The sequence below is a fragment of the Xyrauchen texanus genome, chromosome 4, assembly GCF_025860055.1.
Source record: "Xyrauchen texanus isolate HMW12.3.18 chromosome 4, RBS_HiC_50CHRs, whole genome shotgun sequence".
Taxonomy (NCBI): Eukaryota; Metazoa; Chordata; class Actinopteri; order Cypriniformes; family Catostomidae; genus Xyrauchen; species Xyrauchen texanus.
The window spans coordinates 53,337,185-53,361,688 of NC_068279.1; the positions used below are offsets into that span (position 1 = coordinate 53,337,185).

Here is a 24,504-nt window from a genome sequence, read left to right on the forward strand (position 1 = left end):
TCACCCTGGCAACTTATTTTTCCATAACTCCTGAGAATTTATCTACATATTAATGTAAGTTGTGTTTTAAATTGAGATATTTCTAACATTCCTTACTAGTTTAAACATGGATCCTCAGCAAGATATTGCTATAGTTTTCAGTTTTACATAGAAAAGCAAGGATATTATTGTCAAAATCTACATTTTATGTTCCCATGAAATTCTGCTCCAGAGAAACCATTTTACATACTAAGCTACATTCTTGAAGATTTCTCCTGTGAAGAACATGCAGTCCAGTGGGGCAAGTTTACAGATTTTATCTTAGCATGGATGCAAAATGCAAACACATACACACACACACACGCACACACACACACACACGTTGGTGTGGCTATCAATATGAGGACACTCCATTGACATAATGATTTTAATACTGTACAAACTATAGATTATATCCCCTAACCCTACCCCTAAACCTAACCCCCACAAAAAACTTTCAGCATTTTTAAATTTTCCAAAAATATGGTTTATTATGTTTTGTTAAGCGATTTGATTTATGGGGACACTAGAAAGGCCCTCATAAACCACATTTATAGCATAATGCCCTCGTAATTACCAGTCACCTAAAAAAATGTCCTCATATACCACCCGTTTTGTATGGGCAAGCATGACTCACATACAGTATTTTTTAGAAAAAGTGAAAAATATAGTTAAATTCTGACATACATGAAAATATAATGTGCTTTTTTTGTGTGCAAAAATGCTCTTAATTTTAAAAGAAACACCTACTTTGGTTATTTAGCTTTTTGGCATCTTTTGTAAAAGATGATGATTTCATTAAAGATCATTTGCTTGGCATGAACTTTTGCTTCGGTTCCTTCTTGTAAGTCTGTAGATAACATCTCCAAAACCGAGATGACAGTAAAGATGTCTGCAATTTACATGCTGACTTCTGTGTCAAACTGCCCTTGTGCACAATGTCCTGGATTGTTTCCCTCTGAGAACAGACATTGTTATGTACAGCTGGTAAAATTTCCTTCAAAGAGTAAGATGAGAGCATTTGAACTGACTGATACTGATACAAGGCATAACATCCTTACTAGTGCACACAAGATGACATGACTCTAGAGGCTACAGTACATAGACTATATAACCACCTGCACAGTACAGTTACAAAAGCACATTACATTGTTTTTGCCAACATTTGAGTGTCCAAGAATGCTATTTTACATTGTGAGATTCATTTCATGCCAATTAAGCATATTTTCCAAATGTATCATTACTATAATGCAAATAAATATATCAATAAAACGTATCTAATATTTCAATTGTAAAGTTTGAACTGAGAATCACCTTTGAGAATAATGGAATTACAACAAATGTCAAAAGTGAATCATCTGGACACATACAGTATTGAGAATTTCGAAGGGAAATATTTTTCATCGTTTTATACCCCTAAAATAGACTTAAATCTCCTTATAATAATATAATTTCCCACTTTTCTCTTTTTATTTTCGGGTGAAATTTGGCATACTTTTGTCTGATTCACCCACTTGGGATTGACTTAATACGTTGAAAACTCTCTTTCATTCATACAACTAAACATCTACTGCACGCGACTGTACCCTCATCGTCCTCTTAAAGTCCTGTCTGCCAAGAGAAAACATCAGTCAGCAGCATCACAAGTGGCCTTGCAGTAAGGACGTCCCAAAGCAGCTCTATCAGGGCTATTTGATGAAATTTGAAGCTCTGAAATGCCTGCGTCTTTGAAATTCTTGTGTTGTTTTGTTTTCTCCGGTTGTTTGTTGTGTCCCATCATTCAGAAGCGTTCGAGCATGACCCATACCTTCAAAGAGCCTGTTCACCTCCGCAGGGAAATGAGCTTTGCAGATAGAGATCTACTGGGATGCATGAAAGGATTCAGAGAAGAGAGGAGGGTGGGTGGGTGTGAGGGTGGTCTGTGGTGGAGAATCGAATGCCAGTGGGCCCGGAGCCACCGCTTCAAGCCATTTGCCGTGAAGAACAAACTGATCTTTAGGTCAAGGGAACACATTTTCATTAATGTGAAAGCCATATCTGAGAATGTGCACACTGTAATGTCTCCTCTCATCACCTGACATTTTAAAGAGCATATACGTGTCATGTAACTCGAAAGAATTCTCTTGGTTAAGATCATTTGCGGTAACACTACCCCATTTTTATCCATTTGAACTCTTGACTAATCTTTGTAATGAACATTGACCAATTAATCATTGGGCATTTATGTAGTGTCCAACATTATCTGTGCATCATTGGCAGAAAGTTAGTGACTCTCACATATGACTTCAACTGTTTATACTGTGGTAGAAATCAGGACTGCTTCCTGTTCTTTCATGAAAAAAGAAAGATGAAGTGATGTGAAAATACAGAACCCAATGGGTCCCAAACAAGTCACTCAAGTAAAGAACTTGTTTTTAAGGGGTATTTGTTGGGAACAAAGCAAAACAGTAGATAATTTGTTTTATGGTTTCCAAGTGTGGAATTCATGTGGAATTCATACAGAATATTTAATTTTACCACGTGTAAAGAGTTTTCTTTTCTTAAACCTCCTTACACATGGTAAAATCACTGTAATTCACAGATTCGAGTGTCTCATAGCTTTTGTGGCGACAACAGCAAGTCAAGAGTCAAACATTTTCAATAAAGATATACATTTATTTTTAATAAACAAAAAAAGCAATTATTCCATAAAGTAATATCGTTTATTTGTTTAACTGTGGGCTCTTTGCGATTGCAAAGTAGCAACTTGAATTGATAGTTGGAACTATCCGTTTCATTCTACATGGGGCCGGGGCACCTTAATGGGGGCGGCCATTTTTGAATCGCATGACCAGCTGAATTCTACAAGCTAAACTTCAGTAACCATCTTTTTATTGGACACTTTCACTCTTGGATTAAATTAATCATGGCTAATTGTTTATAGTGATTTCTACAATGGCATCTGTAACTGAAAACTATTGATTTTGAATGATGCTGCTTCCACACCACTAGGTGTCACTGTAAATCCAAGATGACATGAACAAAAAGTCACTGAGGGCACCTTTAATGCATCTTTTCCAATCAGAATTTAGTCATACTGTGATTAAGTCTTATTTAAAAACTCATATAATTAGCCTTAAAACACAAACTTAATTCTCATGTGATTGGTTATTTAATTTTTCCTGTTTCTTAAAAGCCTAAGTGCGTTATTTATATCTATATCAGACAGTAGCGAACAGATCTAACTGAATGTGAACAAGTTCACTGAAACTGAGCTAAGGTACACACTGTATATTTTCATACATATGTATTGCGAACATCAACGTGTTTTTTCTAGGTTACATTCACATAAATAGTTTAATTAAAAAGTACCTTTTCCTCACTGTGACTTTTCTGAGAGTGTGCATTCTCACTTGATTTGTCTCTTTCTATCACACACACACATGCAGTCGACGGGCAGACAGAGAGGGAGATAAGTTCAAATTAAACTGATACGTTATGTTTAAATGGTTTTAAATGGCAAACCACAAACAGAATGTATGACATGTATGTATAACTAAAGAGATTACAATTTTAGGCAATTTAGAAATCCCCGTTGGACTTTATAAGGTCTGCAAAAGAGGATGGCCAGAGAAAAGTATATGTTTTCACCCTATAACAAGCAGACATTGCAGCTTTTTGTTGATTGTGTTGCCACATCCCTTGGCAAATGTTGTGCTGCACTGATAGGCTAAACACTGGGGAAGGTGGGTGCTCTGACATCGCAATCTGCCTATGTCTGCTCCCTTGATACGATATTATCCATAACAAGCTGATGCAACTCTTTGTTCATAGTCACGAAAGACATGGGCTAAATGCACTTGAGTGCAGATTTGGTTTGGAAGGCACGTCCCGTACAGCCTCGAGAGACTGAAATGCTAAATGTTTTTTAAAAGTTAAACTGCACTCAGCTTGTTCGCTATCTCCATTTCTTGTGCTTCTTCACCCCGCACTCGATTTCCATTTATTGACTTCAGATTTGAGACATGGAGAATCATGCACTATGAGATTTCCTCTGTAGTCGTGCGTATTCGCCACAAAAATTATTAGCAAATTATTAATTTATTCTTATTAAATTATTATTTATAAATTTGTCAAATTGGAGTCAGTACTCATTATATACTACACGATTTTCTGTGAAATCTGTCAACTCTGACTGGCCCAAAATGACCAAACTGGAGCCAACTAATGCCAACAAGCACAGACTCTGCCCAACTCAGCCTGACTGTAAATCATCTGTTGGTGGGTAACATGAATGTATTCACAAAGATCTTGAGAAGTAGCTGTCTTCACAGGTTTCACATAGAAGCCCACTCACCTTAGCCATTATATTCCTTAAAATAATATGCACTCCTAGTGATATGATATAAGTGTTCGGCAACAGGAAAAAGGTCTGTTGTTTTGCCATACCGTTGCATCTCTTCTTTTTCAATTATCATAAAAAAGACTGTCTGGTTTTCCTATAAGAATCTGAACTGACAATGGACTAACAACAACCTTCATTTGCATTGCTTGCTGTTAACATGTCAGGGTTTTTGGAGGCTTGGACAGCGCTTCAGGACCAGAGCTGTTTATGTGATGTTGACCAAGAGCTCTAGGGCAGCCATTGGCAAACCACACATTTTCCATGTTTGCCCACAGAGGCAAGAATACAAGCCAATGCCTCAGGCCTAACCAAGGAGATGAAGCCATAACCAGTGCATGCATAGTCCCAGTTAAAGCTGTCATGAACCATCTGGGAGAAGTCGATCTGGTAAACGTTGCATCTCGATGACCCCTAGAATGCGACTGGGCATATGCATGGCATTGGAGGCTTCCAGGGGATATTACCTCACATCTCAAACTCCATGCAGGGTTCTTTCATGTAATGATGGTGGTTTGAACATCACACAGGTCTCTCAACAAATGTCTCACAGATGTTGGGTTAGTTGGCAAAGCTCTGTCTTGTTTGTCCCAGTTTTTGCCATAAAAACAAGTTACAGTTTATCCAATGTGTGCAGGGAAAATAAACAAACAAATTTGCAAATAGATTTCAAATGAGACACACTCACTCCCTAGAAACTGTCTGTTTGTGCAGAGAAAAGTCCTTTAGCAGCAAAAGAGTTTAAAGTCTTTGAGCTTGAAAACTGAGATTTCTGAGAGAAATTTAAAGTTCTGTGTTAATTGATACAAGACGCCAAATTTGATATTGTTTATTTGTTTAATAAAAACTCTTGTGCTCAAAGACAAAATGACACTTAATAATCACTGCAATTGTTTCTGGTTCATTTAAGCCATGCTGTTAATGAAGTGTTGATGCTCTTTGCCTCAATCAGGGCTGATTCTACACTGAGGTACAAGGGGTCTTTGGGAGAACCCTGAATTTTATGTTGGCTTACCTGAGTCAACCTGGGATGAATTAGTTTTACCACTATAGGACACTGTGTTGGGAATTAATAAGCAATTAAGCTCAGATTACATATCCACATACTTTGTCTCACACTACAACCTTCTTCTGAAGGATTAATTAAGATTATTCAAAGAAAGCTGGAATTTTTTTAGTACAGAAAACATAGAAACTGCTAAATATTCAAAGGCTTGGGTCATTGGGTCAACAGAAAATCCAAATGGAGTATGGAAGGTAATCGTAAGGAATTGAACAGTTCCAATTCCTCTTCACGATAACTGGTTCTTAAAAAGGATTACATGAATGATTCTTTTGTATTTTTTGAGGAACAAATATTTGGGGATAAAACAAGTAATTCTTATTGGATGGTGTGTGTGTGTGGGGGGGTCTTCGACATTAGACACAGCTGGTCCCCATTAGGTCTTGGACATATTTGTCGAACCATCCCAGGGTTACTTTGTTTTCAAGAGTGAACGGCAGAGGTTATTTGCTTATAATTAACTACACATCAACACATGCAGTTGCAGAGGCCAACTGTGGTGCCGGGTTAAAAGTGTTGTTTTTGTTGCATGTCAATAAGAGAGAGTTGCCTGCTTTTTTTTTTTTTACAGCAAATGCAAGTTTTGGAAAACAACTCTGGTGACATGGTGACAAAAACACTTGCAGTTACTTGTCCCTGTGGTTGAGACCGGTGTGACAAACCACATGGGTCCAACTTCAACTATGCAGCTGTCAGTGGTCCACTTTACTGACAGGACTAGTTTAAAAACTCAAGATCTTAATCAAGTCTTAGTACCAAGAAAGGTCTTAGACACTTAGACAAAAAAAAGTTCAGGACATTTAGTGTTGATTTTTCTGGGTCCTTTTGTAATTTATGGCCTGTCCTTACATTCCAGCAGCCTGTGGTTTGAGTCAATAAGCTGTAGATCATAAGTTTTATTGGTTTATTTAGCCCCTCACACTAGGCTGTTGGTGGACCTTTCCTGGTGGTGTTGTGGTTTTACAATGATGTCGCAGGCCTGCTATGTATCCACAGGGAGACTTCCACCACCCACTGATAGGTAGCTGTTTCGTCTAGCCTGGGAGAATTCATTTCATTCTACAATAACCTCATCAAATTAATGATAAATTCATGAAAAGGAGCCGAGAAGCCAGTCTGAGAAACTCTTCTATGCCAACTGGAGGGGTTTGTCAGTTCATTTTCAACCTGTTTGCTGTGCAGTTCCACTAAAAATGGCATATATGTCATAATCAACATCAATATGTTAGGTTGCAATTCATGGGGGATTCTCACAAAACCTTTCAAGTCAAACTCCTGATCCCATATTGGAAAAAAATATATATAATAAAAATAAATAAATAAGCACATTAAGCACATTTTACAACTTAAAGTCTCATTATTTTAACACATCAGTCATTTTACATTTACTATTCCCATTGTTTTCAATGGTGATTCTCATTTCCGTAAAGCAGACATTTTTGACTGTATTACAGTAAAAAAAGATGCTGATGTGCAACATCAAAACATAATTTATCGTGCTAATGAAATGATCAAGGGAGTACTACTATGATGTAAATATATTCTACAATTGAAATAAAATATCAATAAAATAATAATAAAAAATATATTTACGTTTATGAGAAAACATAACAATATATTTGGCATTGCAGTAATGACAATTACAATGTGAATTCTACATTACTGTCATGAAAATAATCTCACAATGCAAATTGAATAAAGTAAAAAATAATGCCTCCAAAATAGGCTTCATTTTATGTATACAAAAAATAATTTGTTATTAATTCCTTTTGATTTTAGAGCAAAATAGGACAAGGACATTTTCTTGATAGGTTTCGTGAGAATCCCAATTATATACAGTACAAGTATGAGGGAAAATGTGTGCTAAGGCCATTATATAACTGTAAGAATTACTTGATTGCATTATTGACACCATGTGTAGAGGGACAAAAGCACATAAACAAGACTTCATCTAGCTAGAAAATAAATCAAGTAAATGGATTTGTTATTTGTTTGTTCCAGACATGCCAGTCCAAGGTGTTTGACTTGTCTGACGGAGTGTCTCAGTATGCCTGGTTTCCATGTCGAGAGGCTCAGGGCATTTCCTGGTATCCCCAATACTGGCTGAAGGTGAAATTTTATATTCCTCACCTGAGCTATGTGAACATTTAGGTCAAGGCTAGCAAAATAATTATATTATGTATCTTCTGTTCATTGTTGTCTGTTCAGTCTGTATTGTGAAATCTCAGGTCATGATCTAGTCCATGATCTGTGTCCCAATTTATAAGTTGGATTAAGTTACTATTGACCATGACTGCTGCATATGTGTAAGACCTGATCTCATCTACTGTAGGCATATTTCTCGCATCCTATGGTTGCTGCAGCTGTCATCATCCATTTAGCTGCAGATGGAACCAGCTACATCGACCAAAGCCAGTGCAACATTACAGTCCAACTGATCGACACCAAAGAGGGCATCCACAGCTTAGGTGAGATTGGGATGCAATGATTGATTGGCCACCGATTGTGATTGGCCACTGATTTCGATTGGCCGATCTTCATCTCAATTTTGTGATCTGCTGATTGTGCCTAGTTTCAGGGCGACTCTTTTTGTAATAGTGGCATGCACAAAATAGTACCTACAAAGCTAGTCTATTGAATTAGGACTTTGAGATGGTAGTGGAACACACTCAATGATATTTGATAGTGACAACAGAACTTGTACAATGTCACAAGCTAGTGATGCACCAATCAGGAAATTTGAGGCTGATACCAATTAGCGAACTGCAGTACATAACTTGTAAAAGTGTTGTAAGGAGAGCTTAAAAATAAATAATGGTAATCGGAACGTATCAGCCGATCATAGTGTTAAAGTTGATCCTTGATCTATCTCTAATGAGTGCAACAGTAGGGTTCTAGAAGAATGAACACAATAATTTTCTCCATAGAGAAATAGATTTTAGTGAAAACGTAAAGATGTTTCATGTGCCAGGGGTTGATTTATATTAAAACAAACAAATGTAATCTTTTTTTCATTTAGTTATATCAAGATCACATTAAGACTCACTCAGATTTGTATTTATTTTATCAGGCCTTAATAATTTATTTTAGTACATTTTAAGATCTTAAGAAATTATTTGAAGACATTTTAAGAAAAAAGATCTTTTAAACTATGATAATCTAATCAAAGTTTTAAATTAACAAAATACACTTTTTATATTTATTTTGTGAAATTGCTATCATTTAAAAAACATTACAGTCATTACAACCACAGCAAACTATTTTGCCTAATATTTATTCATATTATTCATATTATTATTTTTAGTGAGTGTACTTGTTAACCAAGTCAACAAAAGTGTCAGTGTAGAGCATGCTTGAGATAAAAGAAAATAAGATAGGTGATGTTAAAAGAAAAGGTATTGGGCATAATTTCCAATTAAGGTGTAATTTTGCCAAATTGAGCAGAAGTCTGAAAATATTATTTAATTGTGTGTATTTAGGAGACATAAAATGTTAGCTATGAAATTAGCTTTAGCAAGACCAAGCAGTCAGCCTTTTATTACAAAAATAAATACAATTAAGAAATAATATTATGGGTAATGAGCAAAGGATATTTAGGAAATGCAGTTGCGGGTAGATAAGGGTAATGACTTACAAGGGGATGCAGATTTATCAAGGAATGATGAAATGTGTTGGGAACATCCAGACACAACCTTGCACAGCAGCAGCAGGTCAGACAAGAAGGATACAGAACCATATTGAGCACCACAGCACCACTGAATCCTCTGTTGTAGGGGGGCACAAATAAGACCAGTACCGCCAGAAGGACAATTCATGCCCATGAGATGAGCTGGTGTGCTGCCGGAGGATACAACTGTCAACCCACAGACAAGACAGGGAGGTCAAGACAATGAAAAGGAGCCAAGGAGGAGGAAACAATTTAATTGGCCAAGATCTAATGATAATGAAGCATGGAGCAGACTAGACTAGGACCTGTGCTACACCTTGCAGAATGCACTCAGTGGAAGTGTGGAGGCTAAGCTTAACATGTTTAGTGACATTGTGTTCGAAGAATGTATAGGTAGATTTGGGGAAATGTTAGTGAGAAAGAGTGGTCCCAGGGTTATGTGTAGGAGAGAAAAGTTATGTGTAGGAGAGAATGCCTTGCGAAGCTACGTCTGCTGGTGAAAGAGCAGACGTAGCTTCACAAGGCATTGAAAAGAGCAGATGAGCATTAGAAGGAGGGCTTGAAGGTGTTGTGGGATTGCATAGGGGCTGGGATGTCGGTTTTGAGGAGGGCAGAGAGAATTCGACAGCGGAGAAGAAGGAAGGAGCATGAAAGGATGAAATCCATTAAGGATCCCTTTAAATTTGCCAGAAAGCTTCTCGAAGAAAAGAGGAGTGGAAAGCCGGTGTTGCCAAAGCAAGATCTAGAAGATCAAATAAAACAACAACTTGGTGATCCTTATAAAGGCAGCCCACTAGGCTTACCTGCATATGTCCTACAGCCTTCTTTTCAGGTTGCCTGAAAGAAGCAGTGAATACCCCTGGAATGGCAAAGTCTATTGACCATCTTTATACCCAAAGAACAGTAATCCACCAACATAAGTCAGTTTAGGAGTATTGCTCTACTTTTTGGTGGTAGCAAGGAGGATATCTGATTACCTCCTGAAGAATGGATATATAGAGACAAACTGCACAAAGGGAGGTGTACCAGATTTTCCAGGATGTGTGAAGCATACATCAATAATATGTGAGCAGATACAGTATGCCAAGAGAGACAAGAAATACCTCCATGTAGTCTGGCCCTCGCAAATGCCTATGGATCAGTTCCACACCAGTTCGTCAGCTATGAGGTGGAATTTTTCCATGTACCAGAGTTTAGGAAGAGTTTGGTAGGTAGTTACTATGGGGACCTGAAAATGTCATGCAACACAGGAGTTCACAACTGGTTGGCAGCAACTTGAAAAAGGAATTGCAATTGGATGTTCAGTCTCTCCCATCCTGTTTACAGATGCATTCGAGATCATCCCATCTTGGTGACAGACAGATGGTCAGCGGAATCTGTGCACAATCTAGGGTAAGATTGATGATGTCACAAGCATCCTCCAGACTGCTGTATGCACAAAACAGACACTTAAAAAGGCTTGAAAAGAAGATACCCCAGTCCAGGCTAAATGTCCTTATAAGATCCACCTATGACACTCTTCCAATCCCTGGAAATTTGTCTCTGTGGTATGGCAAAGAGGAGAGTTGTCCCCTCTGTGAGGCTTCAAAAGCAAATGTGCTGCGCATGTTGGCTGGGTGCAAGACCTCCTGGACACACGGATGCTAAAGGTGGTGGCATGATGGGTTCTGCAAAAGCTGTCAGATATTCTAGAGGTTTGAAGAATAAAGGCAAACAAATGCCATCATGCTCCTCAGTGGAATTAAATTGAGTTTCTTAAAAAGAAAGATGCCACAAAAGGCACGACATGAAAGGAGGCAAGGTCAGTCCTGGCGCATTGAAGTGATTGGTCAATGTGGTCAACCTTGACCAGCAGCTAAATTTTCCTTCTGAGATCGCCATTATCTCCTTGAGGTCGGACATAGTGTTATGGTTGGTATCATCTTGGAAAATCATAAAGACTGAACTTACTGTCCTGTGGGATAGGGACTGTAGACAGACTATGAGAGGAAGAAGCTAAAATATGCTGGCTGCCGAGTGCAGGGAAAAGGGATAGAGGGCTGTCAATTACCCTGAGGAGGTCAGGTGTCAGGGGTTTGTGGGTACATCATTGCAGCCCCTGTTAAAAGACATTGGTATCTTTAGATTGGCATTGAAGAAGTTCCTGAAGGAAATGGCAGAGGAAGCAGAAAAAGAGAGCTTCTGGCTATAGTAAAGAAAGAAAGTTAAAAGTGGGGTGTGGAGAAATGAGAAATTAGGAATAGGGAACAATTGTGATATGTGGTGAAGTAGTATGTAAAAGAGGAAAAGGGGTGTGGAGTGTGGGGGGATGACCCACCCCTCCCTCTCGACATCCTCGCCCCTACTCTTAGGACTGTCCTTCAGCCAGGCTCACAACTGGAGTTGGGCAGGAGAATAGATGAGGCACATAATTAAAAAGCGTTGTTGGGGCAGTGCTGATGAAACCCACCTGAATTGGATGGAGCCATAAAAAATGCAGAGTGAGGCAATTCTCAGGGATCCAGCTATTTCCTTGTGTACACACACTGGCATCCTCACAGACCCAGGAGCAGAGTGGGGAAGGTCCAGCCGAGTTCGATGTGCACCGGACACGCACCCTTGGTGGATCCTGCTCTGTACACTACCCATCCTACACGACACCCCCTTTCACCACGAGGATGCAAGATTGCCTTTATTTTGGACACTTTCCCGCTGGAAACTATTTTTCCCATTTTTGAACATTTATGTTTATTACTATTTTCAAATAAATGGCTTGATGCCACATCCACTGTGTTTTTCTCTTGCTCGCCCAATCACAGTGGTGCAGAATGCAGGATTTCTGAACGACCCACCCCTCCCTCTCGTTAACATCCCCGTGCCTCTTAGGGCCGTCCTTCAACCAGGCCTACGATGGGATTTGGGCAGGAGAAGAGAAGAGGTGCATAATTAATAATCCTCATTGGGGCAGTGTTGATGAGGCATACCTGAATTGGATGGAGCCTCAGCAGCGCTGTCATAAAAATGCAGAGTGTGCCACTTCTGGATCCTCTTCTGGACACTCCCCATCCTATATGACGCCCCACTTTCGCCCCGAGGACGCCAGATTCCCCCTTCATTTTTTACACATTTCCCCTGGACACAGTTTTCACAATTGTTTTACATTTTATGTTTATTATTATTTCTAATAAGCGCCTCTCCGAGGCTTGACGCCACACTCACTGTTTCTGTCTCTTGCTCACCCTGCCATATGGAATAAATAAGTCTCCTGGCTTATCTTTCATGTCGCTTTCCTTCTTAATCTGTGGGAGGATTGGTATAAGTGACCAATGAGATATATTGTTTTTACAATAAAAATCCATAAAACAGTGAATAGTTTCTTATTGATTAATAGTACTCTTATTGAAGAAGTTTTTGAAATGCCTATGGAAAAGAAAGAAAAAAAAAACTTTCAGAACTCAGATTGCTGAAAAGTTGGTGGCCGTAATTGTGGCCTTGAGCAAGGCACATACTTGCTCCAGGGGGACTGAACATGTAATTTAATATGGTGATGCTATGTGAAAATCACAGATACAAATTTCACAAACAATTTATAAAAAATATTGTGATATTGTCAATGGCTAAATAGTTTTAAATAATTAATTATGAAACAATGGCTCACCTTGTTCTCTCTTTCCCCATAAAACATTTAGGTGACTGGCGTTTAAGCTGCCGCACCAATCCTCTAGTCATCCCTGTCAGTCATGACCTGAGCATGGCCTTCTACCACACCAAAGCCATCCTCCTCATGTTCCGCTCTGATTTGGTGGCTATATCTGGCATAGGCCTACGGTCCTTCCAGTTCTTTGACCCAATCACCATCAGCGGCTGCCAGAGGAATGAGATCTACAACCCCACGGGCCAGAGGTGAGTGATCTGACTTGGCTTTTGTCAGCTTAGACTAGAGTCTAATGGCTAGTTTCATTATCTTAGTAATCATTCTTATAATTTTAGGACATGGCTTCAATGTATTGATATTCCTAAAACATATAGATTAAGAACCCTACATAAAACTTTGGTTTGTTGCTATAACATTGGGCACAAACACACTCCCGCTGTGTGTGTGCCTTACTGCCTGGTAGTATTAAGATCACCTTTAACACCTGGTAATATGCATGTCTTTTGACCAATTGTTTGGATTTCGAGGAGAGTCTCTGAATTAATGACTGCATACATCAGTTTTTACTTTAATATTTTTCTGTATAATTAGTGTTAGTATAAGAGTATAGAAAGTATAATAACAAAATGAAAGCGCAAAAAAAATCTGAGCATCTTTTCTGCAAATTATTAGCTTTTAATCTAATCACAAACATTATGTTTAGAGCAGAATTGTCAGTTATTTTAGAGGAGTGCCTGTATTAGAGCTTTAGGGATATGTGTGCTTCTTATCTGTGAAAATTTACTGTGATACCATGCAGTGATACAAGTTCAGTTAAATTGTGTTTGTATGCGCATTTTCAAATATTCTGATCAGACATTTACTTCCTGCAAAAGCTGCATACCTCCAGCGTAGTTTAAAAGTTTTGTTTTAGTGCTGTTGATTGTCAGAACTTTCACCCAATATCTCTTGTGCTTAGTGAGTCAAAAATTTATAATTTAAGCCTATCCAATGTACTGTATATGCCATTATAATAAATGCTACACCCTGTATGTGGTACTTGTAAAATTTATGTCATGGTCTATCTATCATAAATGCTTTAATTGTATAACTCAGTCCATCAGAATGATTGAGAAAGTTTTTTTCTAGTGCAACCTCTGCACCCACAATCCCTTCTGAGGCAGCCATCAACCCAAACACCCGCTGGATTTCTTGCAGCAGCAGAGCAACTTACAGCTTGAACTTTGTCATACATTGGGGGATAGACTGAATGTAGGCGTTGGTCAAACATGCCAACGTGGTCATTGAATAGTTTCTAGTAACGAAAATACTCTTTGACTTTAAGGCCCAAATGCTGATTGTGAAACCGCAGAGCCAGTGCCATATCGACACATTTGGTAAATGTGCAGAGAGCTAAAGACAGACTGAAGAGATGGTCCTTGAACTGAATCACCTCACCTTTGAAGGCCAACGAACCAGCCAAATGGTTGAACATGAGATGAAATATGTGTCTGAGTAACCATCTTGAATGGATACTTCCAAGTTCATTATGGACCATTGCCCACATTCTTTCTTGACAACCAGAAAATAACAGCTATAGAAGCATTTCTGCATGTCGCATGCCGACATGCTTTCTATCACACCAGAAAAGTCTGTTGCTCTTATAGTGCAAAACTGGTGTGTCTCACACTGTCACAGTGCAAGACAGAATGCTGTTGAAGTGATGCACATAGACGTGCACTACTGTGTTCAGTGAACAGCTGGAGACCCCTGGAAGACTGCAGCATGTGTCCGTGTAACGACCCAGTGGAAACGTGGGCTTTTCTTTGACTGCTGGCATCGCGTGCCACCCAACCTCAGGAGGCAGCTGACTTGCGTGGATGAATCGTTTAAAGCTGGCGAGCCTTGTGCATGTGCAACAAGGTCTGAAACGTTTGTTGAGACATATCAGCATTCTGTCACGTAACCATCACTAGTAAGCACAGTCACGACTGAAATTCTGTTCTCGTTTCCAGCCCACAGCAGCAGGGCATTGAGCTAGAATGATGTACTGGATCCAGAGTGCTGAACTTTCTTCAGCCTGGAAGAAACTGCTCCATAGGGCGTAACCAGCATGCAGGCATCATTCATATGAAGCAAGTTCCTTTGTTTGTGTTGCGACATGGCAGACTTGATGGCTGACATGGCACTTCACCAACATCAATAAAAACAGACATTGACGTGACCTGTTTTACCCCGCAAACTTGTTCCCGGCAGAGGATGGCAGGGAAAGCGAGCATCAAAGTGGTGTTTTCACTTGGGCCTTCTTTAGGCCCGTAGAAACATTGCATATGATTATAAAACACTGTGTATGCCTTTAATCATTAAGTTTTGGCACATCGCTAACAACAGCAAAAACAGGTAATGGAGTGACCTGTGTCATGCAGCAAACTTCTTACTGGCTTGTGACAGTGGGGAAAGCTAGAGAGCTGCCTAGCGACATTTCTATGACCTCTCAAGGGCCAGAGAAAACTACCATGCATGCCCTAAATCTCTGTTTTGCAACATGGCTTACTTCTGCATCCCACCAACAAACAGGCCGAAGCTGTCCTTCATTCAAACTTGGAGACACACCAATGTAGTGAAAGCAGTCAAGGTTCGAGTGAGAACTTTAAGCAAATTTAAACAGTCTCAGAGGTCGACTTGTCCCGTTTTTCCGCTCATGGGGGGAATTATGGTAAGCATCTCACTTGAGCATGACATGTCTCACTATCGGACACCCCAGTGACAAAGTGTCCCTCACATTATCCCCACCGCCAAACATAATCGATCGCAGGTCCATAGATTGCCGCAGGTATACTGAACAGATTATGTACATGCTTCAGAGATTGTCACACCTGAAAGGAATTCCCATAGCTTCAGCTACTTATGCAGCATTGAGAGACCAACTAGAAAGGGAACTTAAAGCTAATTCAGTTGTACTAAATGTAACTGAGTAAAAAAACCCTTGAGGCTTTGTTTAGGCAGAAAACTGAAGGAAGACCATTGATTTTCCATGTGTATTTGAAAATAACGTTTTATTTATTAGCGTCTCATTCCAAATGTGGGGCAATGTTTTAAACACTGATTCTCCACACTTCAGTTCGATTTTTGTAGTAACTAGTAAGCCAAAAATTTTGTGAATGTAAATTTGGAGCACTTTGGAGTTCACTCCAGGAGTAGTAAAGGAAAAGCTCTAGACTAAAGAATAGTTTCCAAAATACTCCATAGTGCATAATCTTTTTGTCATTAAAAGCTGTTAAATCAGTTCATATTCACCTGCTTTGCATGTTTGCTTTGAACAAACTTCAAATTGTAGTCCAACTGAATATATTCATAAAGAAATCTTAACAAAAAAGATAGCCTTATGGACAGTGCACTGTATTACACTCTCATCATACTTGTCAATGTCAATGTTACGTTTATATATAAAGCACAATTTATACAACAATAGTTGACCAATGTGCTTGTACAACAACAAGAACTATAAGAAACAAGATTTTAAAACAAGAAATTAGACAATAAATGGACATTAAAGCAAAACACTAAGCACTAAGCACAGTTAAAAGCCAATGAGAAAAGTTGTGTTTTTAGCAAAGATTTGAAAACGGGCAGTGTAGGAGTAGTTTACTGAATACTTGTAGTAATATGTCCTTCAAAACAGTCCACAGCATTCTAAAGCGTAAATACAATGCAATAACCATAGTTGGTTTACTTTATAGAATGAGGTAATCTTTGAAACAGAAACACTTTACAGTCAGTTAATGCAGACAAATATTTCAATCACCCAAGCCCTTAGGCTGGATTGCAGCCCTTCCTGTCTAAGACTATCGGCAACAGTTTGATTTCCTTTACTAAGAAGTACAATTTATTGACTAGGTTGACTTTATAAAAAAAAAATTCACACAAAAACACTCTGAATGTTCAGACTTGCAAACAGACCCCTTCACTTTTCTTTCTACGCATACACACAAATATGTCCTTTGCCGCTTTGCTCGGGTTCTGGCCTTGGACCACCGGCAACATATTTCCAGTAATACTGCCCGATCTACAAAACACCATGTCCCTTATTCCCAAAGTTGTTAACTGCGGGGGCCATTAACATGGTTTGGTTTTATTTTCCCTACCATTTTTTCAGTACTTTATGTCACTTAAGCATTAGTTTAATGTGTTTGGAGGGCTACATTTTATGTATACTCTCACAACATTGGCAGTTGGATTTGGCCCACTTGGGGGTGGGGGGCTTGTAGTGAAACGGTTTGCAATATGGGCTATTTCAGTTTTATTTTGAAGTACATAAATGATATATATATATATATATATATATTATTATATATATATTTTTTTATGGATATATGTCTGCACTATATGTAACTCAATATATCCTTCAACTACTGAATAATGAAGCTGCAGTCATCATCATTGCACTGTGTACACTTTTTATGTGATGCACAATTTTCAACGTCGTGCGGGGACGCACGCCACCTTGGTGATTCAGGTGAAAGCTGAGGTGCTGTTCGCCTGTATCAGAACATGAACATGAAACCCCTGCTTGTCTGACTGAAAAGCCTTTGGGAGCCAGGTAGAACACCAAAAGCTCAATGCAATATACTGTGCTACAACACCTGTGGACCTGTCCAGGTACCGAATATCAGATATCCATTGCGTAAGGCACCTGTTTCTGTTGGTCGTGTCCAACTCCAAGTGAGCAAAACTCATCCAATCATTTAGATTTGGGACTTGAACTCTATTCAGCCTTAACAGAATGAATGCTGCTTAGTCTAGAGACAGGCTGAATGGTGGAACCCAAAATATTACTGAATCGCAACTCGAGTTTACCCCTGACAACATCAGATCATGCGGCTTCTCGGACACCACAGAGGTTGGATATTGGGGGGTTTGGGGATTAGCTGCTCAACTTTTAAAGCTATATGTGAGTGAAGCGTATTGATCTTCATGTGTTTATAATGAGTGAAACCTAATCGTATGAGCACTGATTCGTTGTGGAAGGCATTCAACACAGTGCTCGTTCCCCTTCGTAAGAGGAATAAAATGATTATAAGGTAGCACACGCTTACAAAAAGAGCACCTTGATAGCCACAGCTCATGCTCTAGCTCTACCTCCTGCTGATTAAATGCAAAGGATGATGAAGCAATAGATTAGTCACACTTACAGAGTAATGAGATGTAATTGTGAACCTGAAAAAATGTAATCTTTCCAAAATTGTTCCATGTTACCATTAATATGTGCTTCGAGTTACATTCCTAAAGTGTGGAACTTTATTTATCATTTATTATTGTTACTCCTGATGGAGTTCCCATAGCATTAGCTACTGATGCAGCACAATATGAATGGGACCTGTGATGTTTTCATTTAAATCTGGAAATAAACAAACTTTTAGGATTTTGAAAAAGAAAATTAAACAAAAATAAGCTGTTTGTAAAATCAAAAGGAAATATTTAAGATTGTCAAATGTTAGCAAGCAAATTTGTGAAATCGACCATGTTAACCCTTTTGTCAAAAAGGTTTATTTTTTATTCCACTGTTTTGGAATTTTTTTCTCTCTCTTTCTGAGATTAGCATTTAGCCATCAATTTGTACAGTGCTGTTCATCTGACTGAACAGTGTGCATGTCAAAAAAAAAATGAATAGAAAATCCCTCCAAAGTGCCTAATTTTTTCAGCAAAATATTTTTTCCCGATGTCACTTTCAGACTCTTAAAATTATGTTTACGATCTCTTCAATTGAATGTAAGCATTTGAAAAAGTCCAAGAAAAGGTATATTTACATAAAAACACTCCAAATTCACTAATAATTCACTAGCTGATTGATTCTTTAATATTGTCTGATTCCTTCAGACTATTCCAATGTGTACATCATTTGTATTAGATTTGTTTTTGTTAGTGTGGAGGGCTGGTGGTCTTCCACCTAGTCTGTTCAAAATGTTTGGCTGCCTGGTTGACTTGACTGGTCTGGAAAAGTAACCAATGTTTTGCAATTTAATGCAATGGCAAATTTTGGCAAATTTTGGAAAACCATGTGATTACTTCTACCTCAAATGGGCTCATTGTATCAACCTTGTAAAAACAACCTTTCCAGCTGGACTGGTGCACCCATGCACCTTGAGTCCCCGAACTTGCATAGTGCAAGCCAATCAAATTTGAACTGGTGATTCCAGATTGCTCTTGACATGTTTGTTTTCATTATGCCCATCATCCCTGACAAAATGAGTGTTTCTATTGTACTGCTAGAACACTTGTTTGTTTAGATACAGTGGTGGGAAGATTCGACCAAGAACAATCTATTTATATATCCACAGCTGAAGTATTAAAGTCTTGTGTCAGGATGGCTGTGAAGTGGATTTGTGTGTGTGTGTGTGGTAGGACTTAGATGTGACATAGTATTCTGCTGAGACTCTTCAGAGGCGTCTAGACGTAATGCATTTGTGTGCAGCTAATTTAGCAACTCTCTCTCCCTCTCTCTCTCTTTGTTTGCAGTTGTGTTCATTACTCGTGTGAAGCCATCGATTGCCAGGAGCCGTTGATCTGGAACGCGGAGGTGAAATGCAGCGATAGTGGTTACTTCAATGGGGCGCACTGCACTGTCACATGCAACAGCGGCTATGTCCTGCAAATCCACCGGGATGATGAAATCATCAAGAGCCAGGTACTCACTGATATGGGCAGAAAAAGAAGAGATATCAGCTCTGTTCTGAAACTTAGTGAACTGCCTTGGATGCTGGGTTACACTACCCGACTTTTAAAATCTGTACAGATTAAACAAATAGTGTTTGCACTTTATTTTACAGTACATGTACTTTCAGTAAACTTACAGTGTACTAACTCAAGAAAATACTGTTTAATATTGGGTAACTACACTTAATATGGGTTAAGGATAGGGTTGGGGTTAGGTTTAGGGTTAGTACCTAGTAATAACTGTAGTTGTTGTAACTATATAGCATGTGAACGTAGAACAGTATTGTAAAATAAAGTGCTACAAGAATACCAATTGTCATTTACAGACTATGCACATGGCTACAGGAAAAAATGGCCATCACACACCAAAACACTGAGGATCCCTAACAAACCTACTTTCGAGCTGATCCAAACACAACAAACCTACGTAGCAAACAAAAGCCCTCCTGTTAACTTATGTTGTCAAAATAAAACTAAATTAACTTTTCCTTTATTGCACAGCACCATTTTGATTGCTTGTTCACTATTTCCATTTCCTGTGGCAGCTGGTCATGTAAATACAGTATTACCATATACATTTACCATATAGTGCAAAATTCAATGTTTTGATACCATATAATTACATGAATTAGTTGCGCTGAATACAGTTATGTGAGCTAAGTAGGATCATTTATTAGCTTACTAACTGTAGGAAATGCATGATGGAATGTTCGCTTAGCATGCAAAAAGAAACATTTAATTTGACCATTTAGTTCTTTGGCTATATCATGTGAAATGTCATAAAGCTTGTATGACATTATTTGATACATTTTCATGCATAAGGCTGCATAAATGTTTGCCCTTCTGGCCTTGCCTGCCGGCAGGTCTTCCCCACCTTTTGGAGCCCTGGGACAGGGGAGGGGAGGGAAAGGGTAGAGGAAAAGTGCGATGCGGAGTTACAGAAAGGGGAGAGAGAGAGAGAATAACCAGCTCGCCTGCTACCGGATGCGCTGTCGCCAGTCCTCAATCGCTCCTCCACCCTCTGGCGTATACCAGCTTGCTCCTCGCTTCTTTGGCGTATGGCAGCGGTTCTTCCAGCAGTGATCCCTCCGTCCCCAGGCAGATAGCCACGGCTGCTCCCCTGGTGGTTGGCAGCGGATCCCTCCTCCATCCTGGGTTTTAGCATTACTGTAATGGGGTATGGGATGGCAAGGAGGAGGCGTGAAACGGCTAAACAGTCAACATAAAGTTTAATGATAAAACTCATCATAAAAGAAACATTAACAAATGCAGTCACACGTGCAATGCAGCTGCGTGCGTCTCTCTCTCAAACTGGCGACTCCGACGCCTCTCTCTCGAACTGTGTCCACACGGCCCCGCCCTCCTCCTTGTCACAATGTCATATTGGATTTACTGTAATTACAAAACATGTAAAAAGCTCTCACGTCACCGTAAAACTTGTAATTACAAGTTTGAAAGTTGGAATGTCATGTGAAAAGAATCAATAGGGCAATGTTCTCTACAGTTAAAGGTAGTAAAAACATATTTCTGTATTGATATGACATTTTTATTTATGTCATTGTTACCTTGAGTGCTTTCTTTGTTCTTAAACATTTTGCAAGAACATATAAAGTAGAATTAACCAATTACTGTAGTGATAAATATTTCGCTAGTATCGACAACAAAGCTGTTTTGGCATTATGAGTGCATAAAGATGGGTCAAGGTTTGCCAATTTGACAAGAAATGCATCAGCAAATAATCCAGTGCTTTGAGAACAATGTTCCTCAGAGACAAATTGTAAGGATTTTGGGCATTTCACCATCTACAGTGCACAATAAAGATAAAAGGTTCAAGGAATCTGGTAAAACCTTGATGCTTAAAGGGCAAGGCCGAAAACCACTTCTGAATCTCTGATCCCTCAGACATCACTGTCTTAAAAACTGTCATGTGTCTGTTAATGAAAATCATGACATGGTCTCAGGAATACTTAGGTAAACCTTTGTAGGTCAACACTATTCACCACTGCATCCACAGGTGCAAGTTAAGACTTTACAGTGCAAAGCAAAAGCTATACAGTATATCAACACTGTCCAGAAGCACTGCTGACTTCTCTGTCAATGCCAATAACTTGCACATCTGTGAGGGCACCATTAATGCAGAAAGAATTGTTCAAATTTTGGATCAACATACTGTATGCTGCCATCCCGCTGGAAGTCCCTTCATTCTTCTGCTCTTTAACTCCATACAATGCAAGTGAATAGTGGCCAGAACTTTGAAGACCAAAAAGCATATTAAGGCATCCATACGGCTAAATCAATGTCTTCTGAAGTGATCCAGTTGGTTTATAACTCCTTTTTCACTGTACATATTTACATCAGTCTCCTTGGCGATCATGATTACAAGCTTGATTATACTTTCTATTGTGCCATCTAAGGCTTTACGGATGTGTCAAATGCTATGAATCTACAGAAAATTTAAACAGTCTTTGAGAGTGTAAGAAGAAAAGATGGCCACCGGGTGCAGAGGTGGTTTGTTAGGCTTCTCACTTGCCCCTTTATATAACCTTATGTTTTCCAACAACTAAAACTCAATGCAAAAGAAACCTCCAACCAAAGGGGGATTTTAAACATCAAGGAAAGGGATAAAGAGCTTTATTGCACATGACTGCTCTGTTTGTGGCTCCTGGTTAGCCCATGCGGCTGGAAATGAAACTCAGAACCTCTCTGCACAAATCATGCCCATGTTTGATAAAACCAAAACTGAACTTTTTTAGCCAAGGATATTTCGTTATTTACTCAACCTGTTGGCAAAATAAATATCATCAAGGAAAAGAAAATCATAAACATGCTAAGAGAAGCAAATGGTATGGTCCAAGATTCTTGAAGATTCTTCTTCTGCTTAACGGTGACATACCGATTAATGCAGGACCATCAACAAACTAACACTGATAGCACTGAAATTGCAAATTAATTTAACAGATATTTTATTGAATTGGTACAAGAACTTGCTTTAAATTTTAAACCAGTTAAATTACCACAATATATAATAAAAGACACACCCTTGTCCTTTTATATTTGATGAGGATGATAAACTGTTACAATTATTAATCAGCTGAATGATTCAAGGGCTAAAGATATATTTGGAATGGACACTGCATTAGATAGGGTAAATTCCCTTAAATTGGAAAACCACTATTAAAACCCCAATTTTTAAAGCAGGAGCAGCAGATAAAGTTCAGAATTATAGACCAATTTCTATACTCCCTGTATTTAAAAAAATCCTGGAACAATTGGTAGCTGAACAACTTATCAACTTTCTGGAAAAAAATCAGTTACTTTATCCTAAACTTGGTTTTAGGCCTAAGCATTCAACCGAATTGGCATATTTCTAACTTATAGAGCTTTTTAAAGGAGCATTAGGTAATGCTGCACAGATACAGTGAATCATGATATACTCTTGCATAAACTTAAGAAGTTCAGTTTCTCTCAGTAGGCAGTAAACTGAGATCAATGTGTTAACATAGATAATTCAAGATCATCTTTACAAAAAAAAATCAAATGGGCCTTTGTTGTTTACCTATATATGAATGATTTACCAGATTGTTGTAAAGAAACTAGATGTCAACAATATGCAGATGACACAGTCTTTTATGTATCAGCTAAGACTCCTAATATTGCAGCAGATGTATTAACAAATGAAATGACTGATGTGCCTCAGTGGTTGCAATATAACTGTTTGACTTTGAACTGCAAACAAACTGTTCAATGTGTTTTTCAATCAGAAGGAGGGAAATGGATGGTTTTATAATTACGATCGATCAAAGGACTTTTATATAATACATTTTGCAACACTGATCTTAGAATCTATATTTAAACCCTTTCAAATATGAAAAAAAAAAAACAGAACCCTAGAGTTGTAAAAACTCAAAAACTTTTAAAGCTTTTCAAATTAATGTAATTGCCCTTTTATTAATTTTCTTTATTTCTTTATTTTGTGCTTTGCATCGTCTAATTTGCTGTAATGTCTAAACTACTTGCATTTACATTTTTCTACATATTGGGAAAAGGTGCCACGATATGGAGAAGGGGACATCAAAACACATTGCTTTTTTTTATTAGACTCAAAGTAAATTTTTGTTTCATGTTTGAAGATGAAAAAGAGCAGTCTGCTTATGAGACTTAACATTTTGAATAGGCCTACTATGGTATTTACCTAATAAAAAACAAAATTACATTTACTTTTCTGCAATTAAGTAAACAAAAATGTAAAAAATGCCTACCTGTTACAAAAAGAAAATATTTAAGAATATCAGACCAGAATTTCATTGGACGGGCACAACTCAAAAACTCTCCTGAAGCTGATGTATGGCACTGCAGACTGATGTCGCTTGTGCGCTCCTGTGGCCAACCTCTTGTGTGGTGCACCCATTCAAAACCTCTCTTCCAGTCACAAGGTAAAATAATATGAATTATCACCATTTACTTAAACAAAAAAACATAGACATAACGCCCTACAAACTTTGTCATTTGGCCATATTTTGGTATTATCATGATGTAGTTTAAACGTCTTTTTCAAACATACAAATTACGTTATTGTAACACCGAAATAAAACGTCCCACAAAAGTTGTTATTTGGCCTGGTTGTATTTTGTTATTTTTATGACATATTTTAATCATCTTACTCAAACTTACAAATTGTTATTTGAAGAATTAAACAGATGCTTATGTAGCTGTAGTAGCCTGCCGGGCATTATTGCCTTCCACACCTCCACCAGTGTCTTCAGCCCGGCTGCGGGGTCATCAGCTTGGAGCCACCTATCTTCCATGTTTCGCCCCATTAATCCCAGAACATCTGCAGTCAGGAACGTCTCCCTGCCACCCCCTGCAGCTGGACACCAGTTCCCCTCCGATGCCTCTCATCCTTGCCTTCCCATCCAGACATCCTTCCTTCACAAATTACTTGCAACCAGGGTTCTATATGTCATTATACCTCGACATGACCATACGTGCCATCCCATTGGCCAACTGGCACTGGCACCGTAACTCTCAGTAACTCAGTGCCACTGGTT

At 38.6% G+C, this 24,504-nt stretch overlaps 1 protein-coding gene across 1 annotated transcript in view; it reads left to right on the forward strand.

The window, feature by feature from the left end:
* pappaa (pregnancy-associated plasma protein A, pappalysin 1a) overlaps positions 1–24,504 on the forward strand; it is a 173,823-nt gene that overhangs the window by 87,056 nt on the left and 62,263 nt on the right. Inside the window, exons 12-15 of the mRNA XM_052118971.1 lie at positions 7,464–7,571; positions 7,795–7,930; positions 12,798–13,011; positions 19,259–19,427. Of these exons, the coding sequence (XP_051974931.1) occupies positions 7,464–7,571; positions 7,795–7,930; positions 12,798–13,011; positions 19,259–19,427 (627 nt within the window). The remainder of the gene's footprint in view (positions 1–7,463; positions 7,572–7,794; positions 7,931–12,797; positions 13,012–19,258; positions 19,428–24,504) is intronic.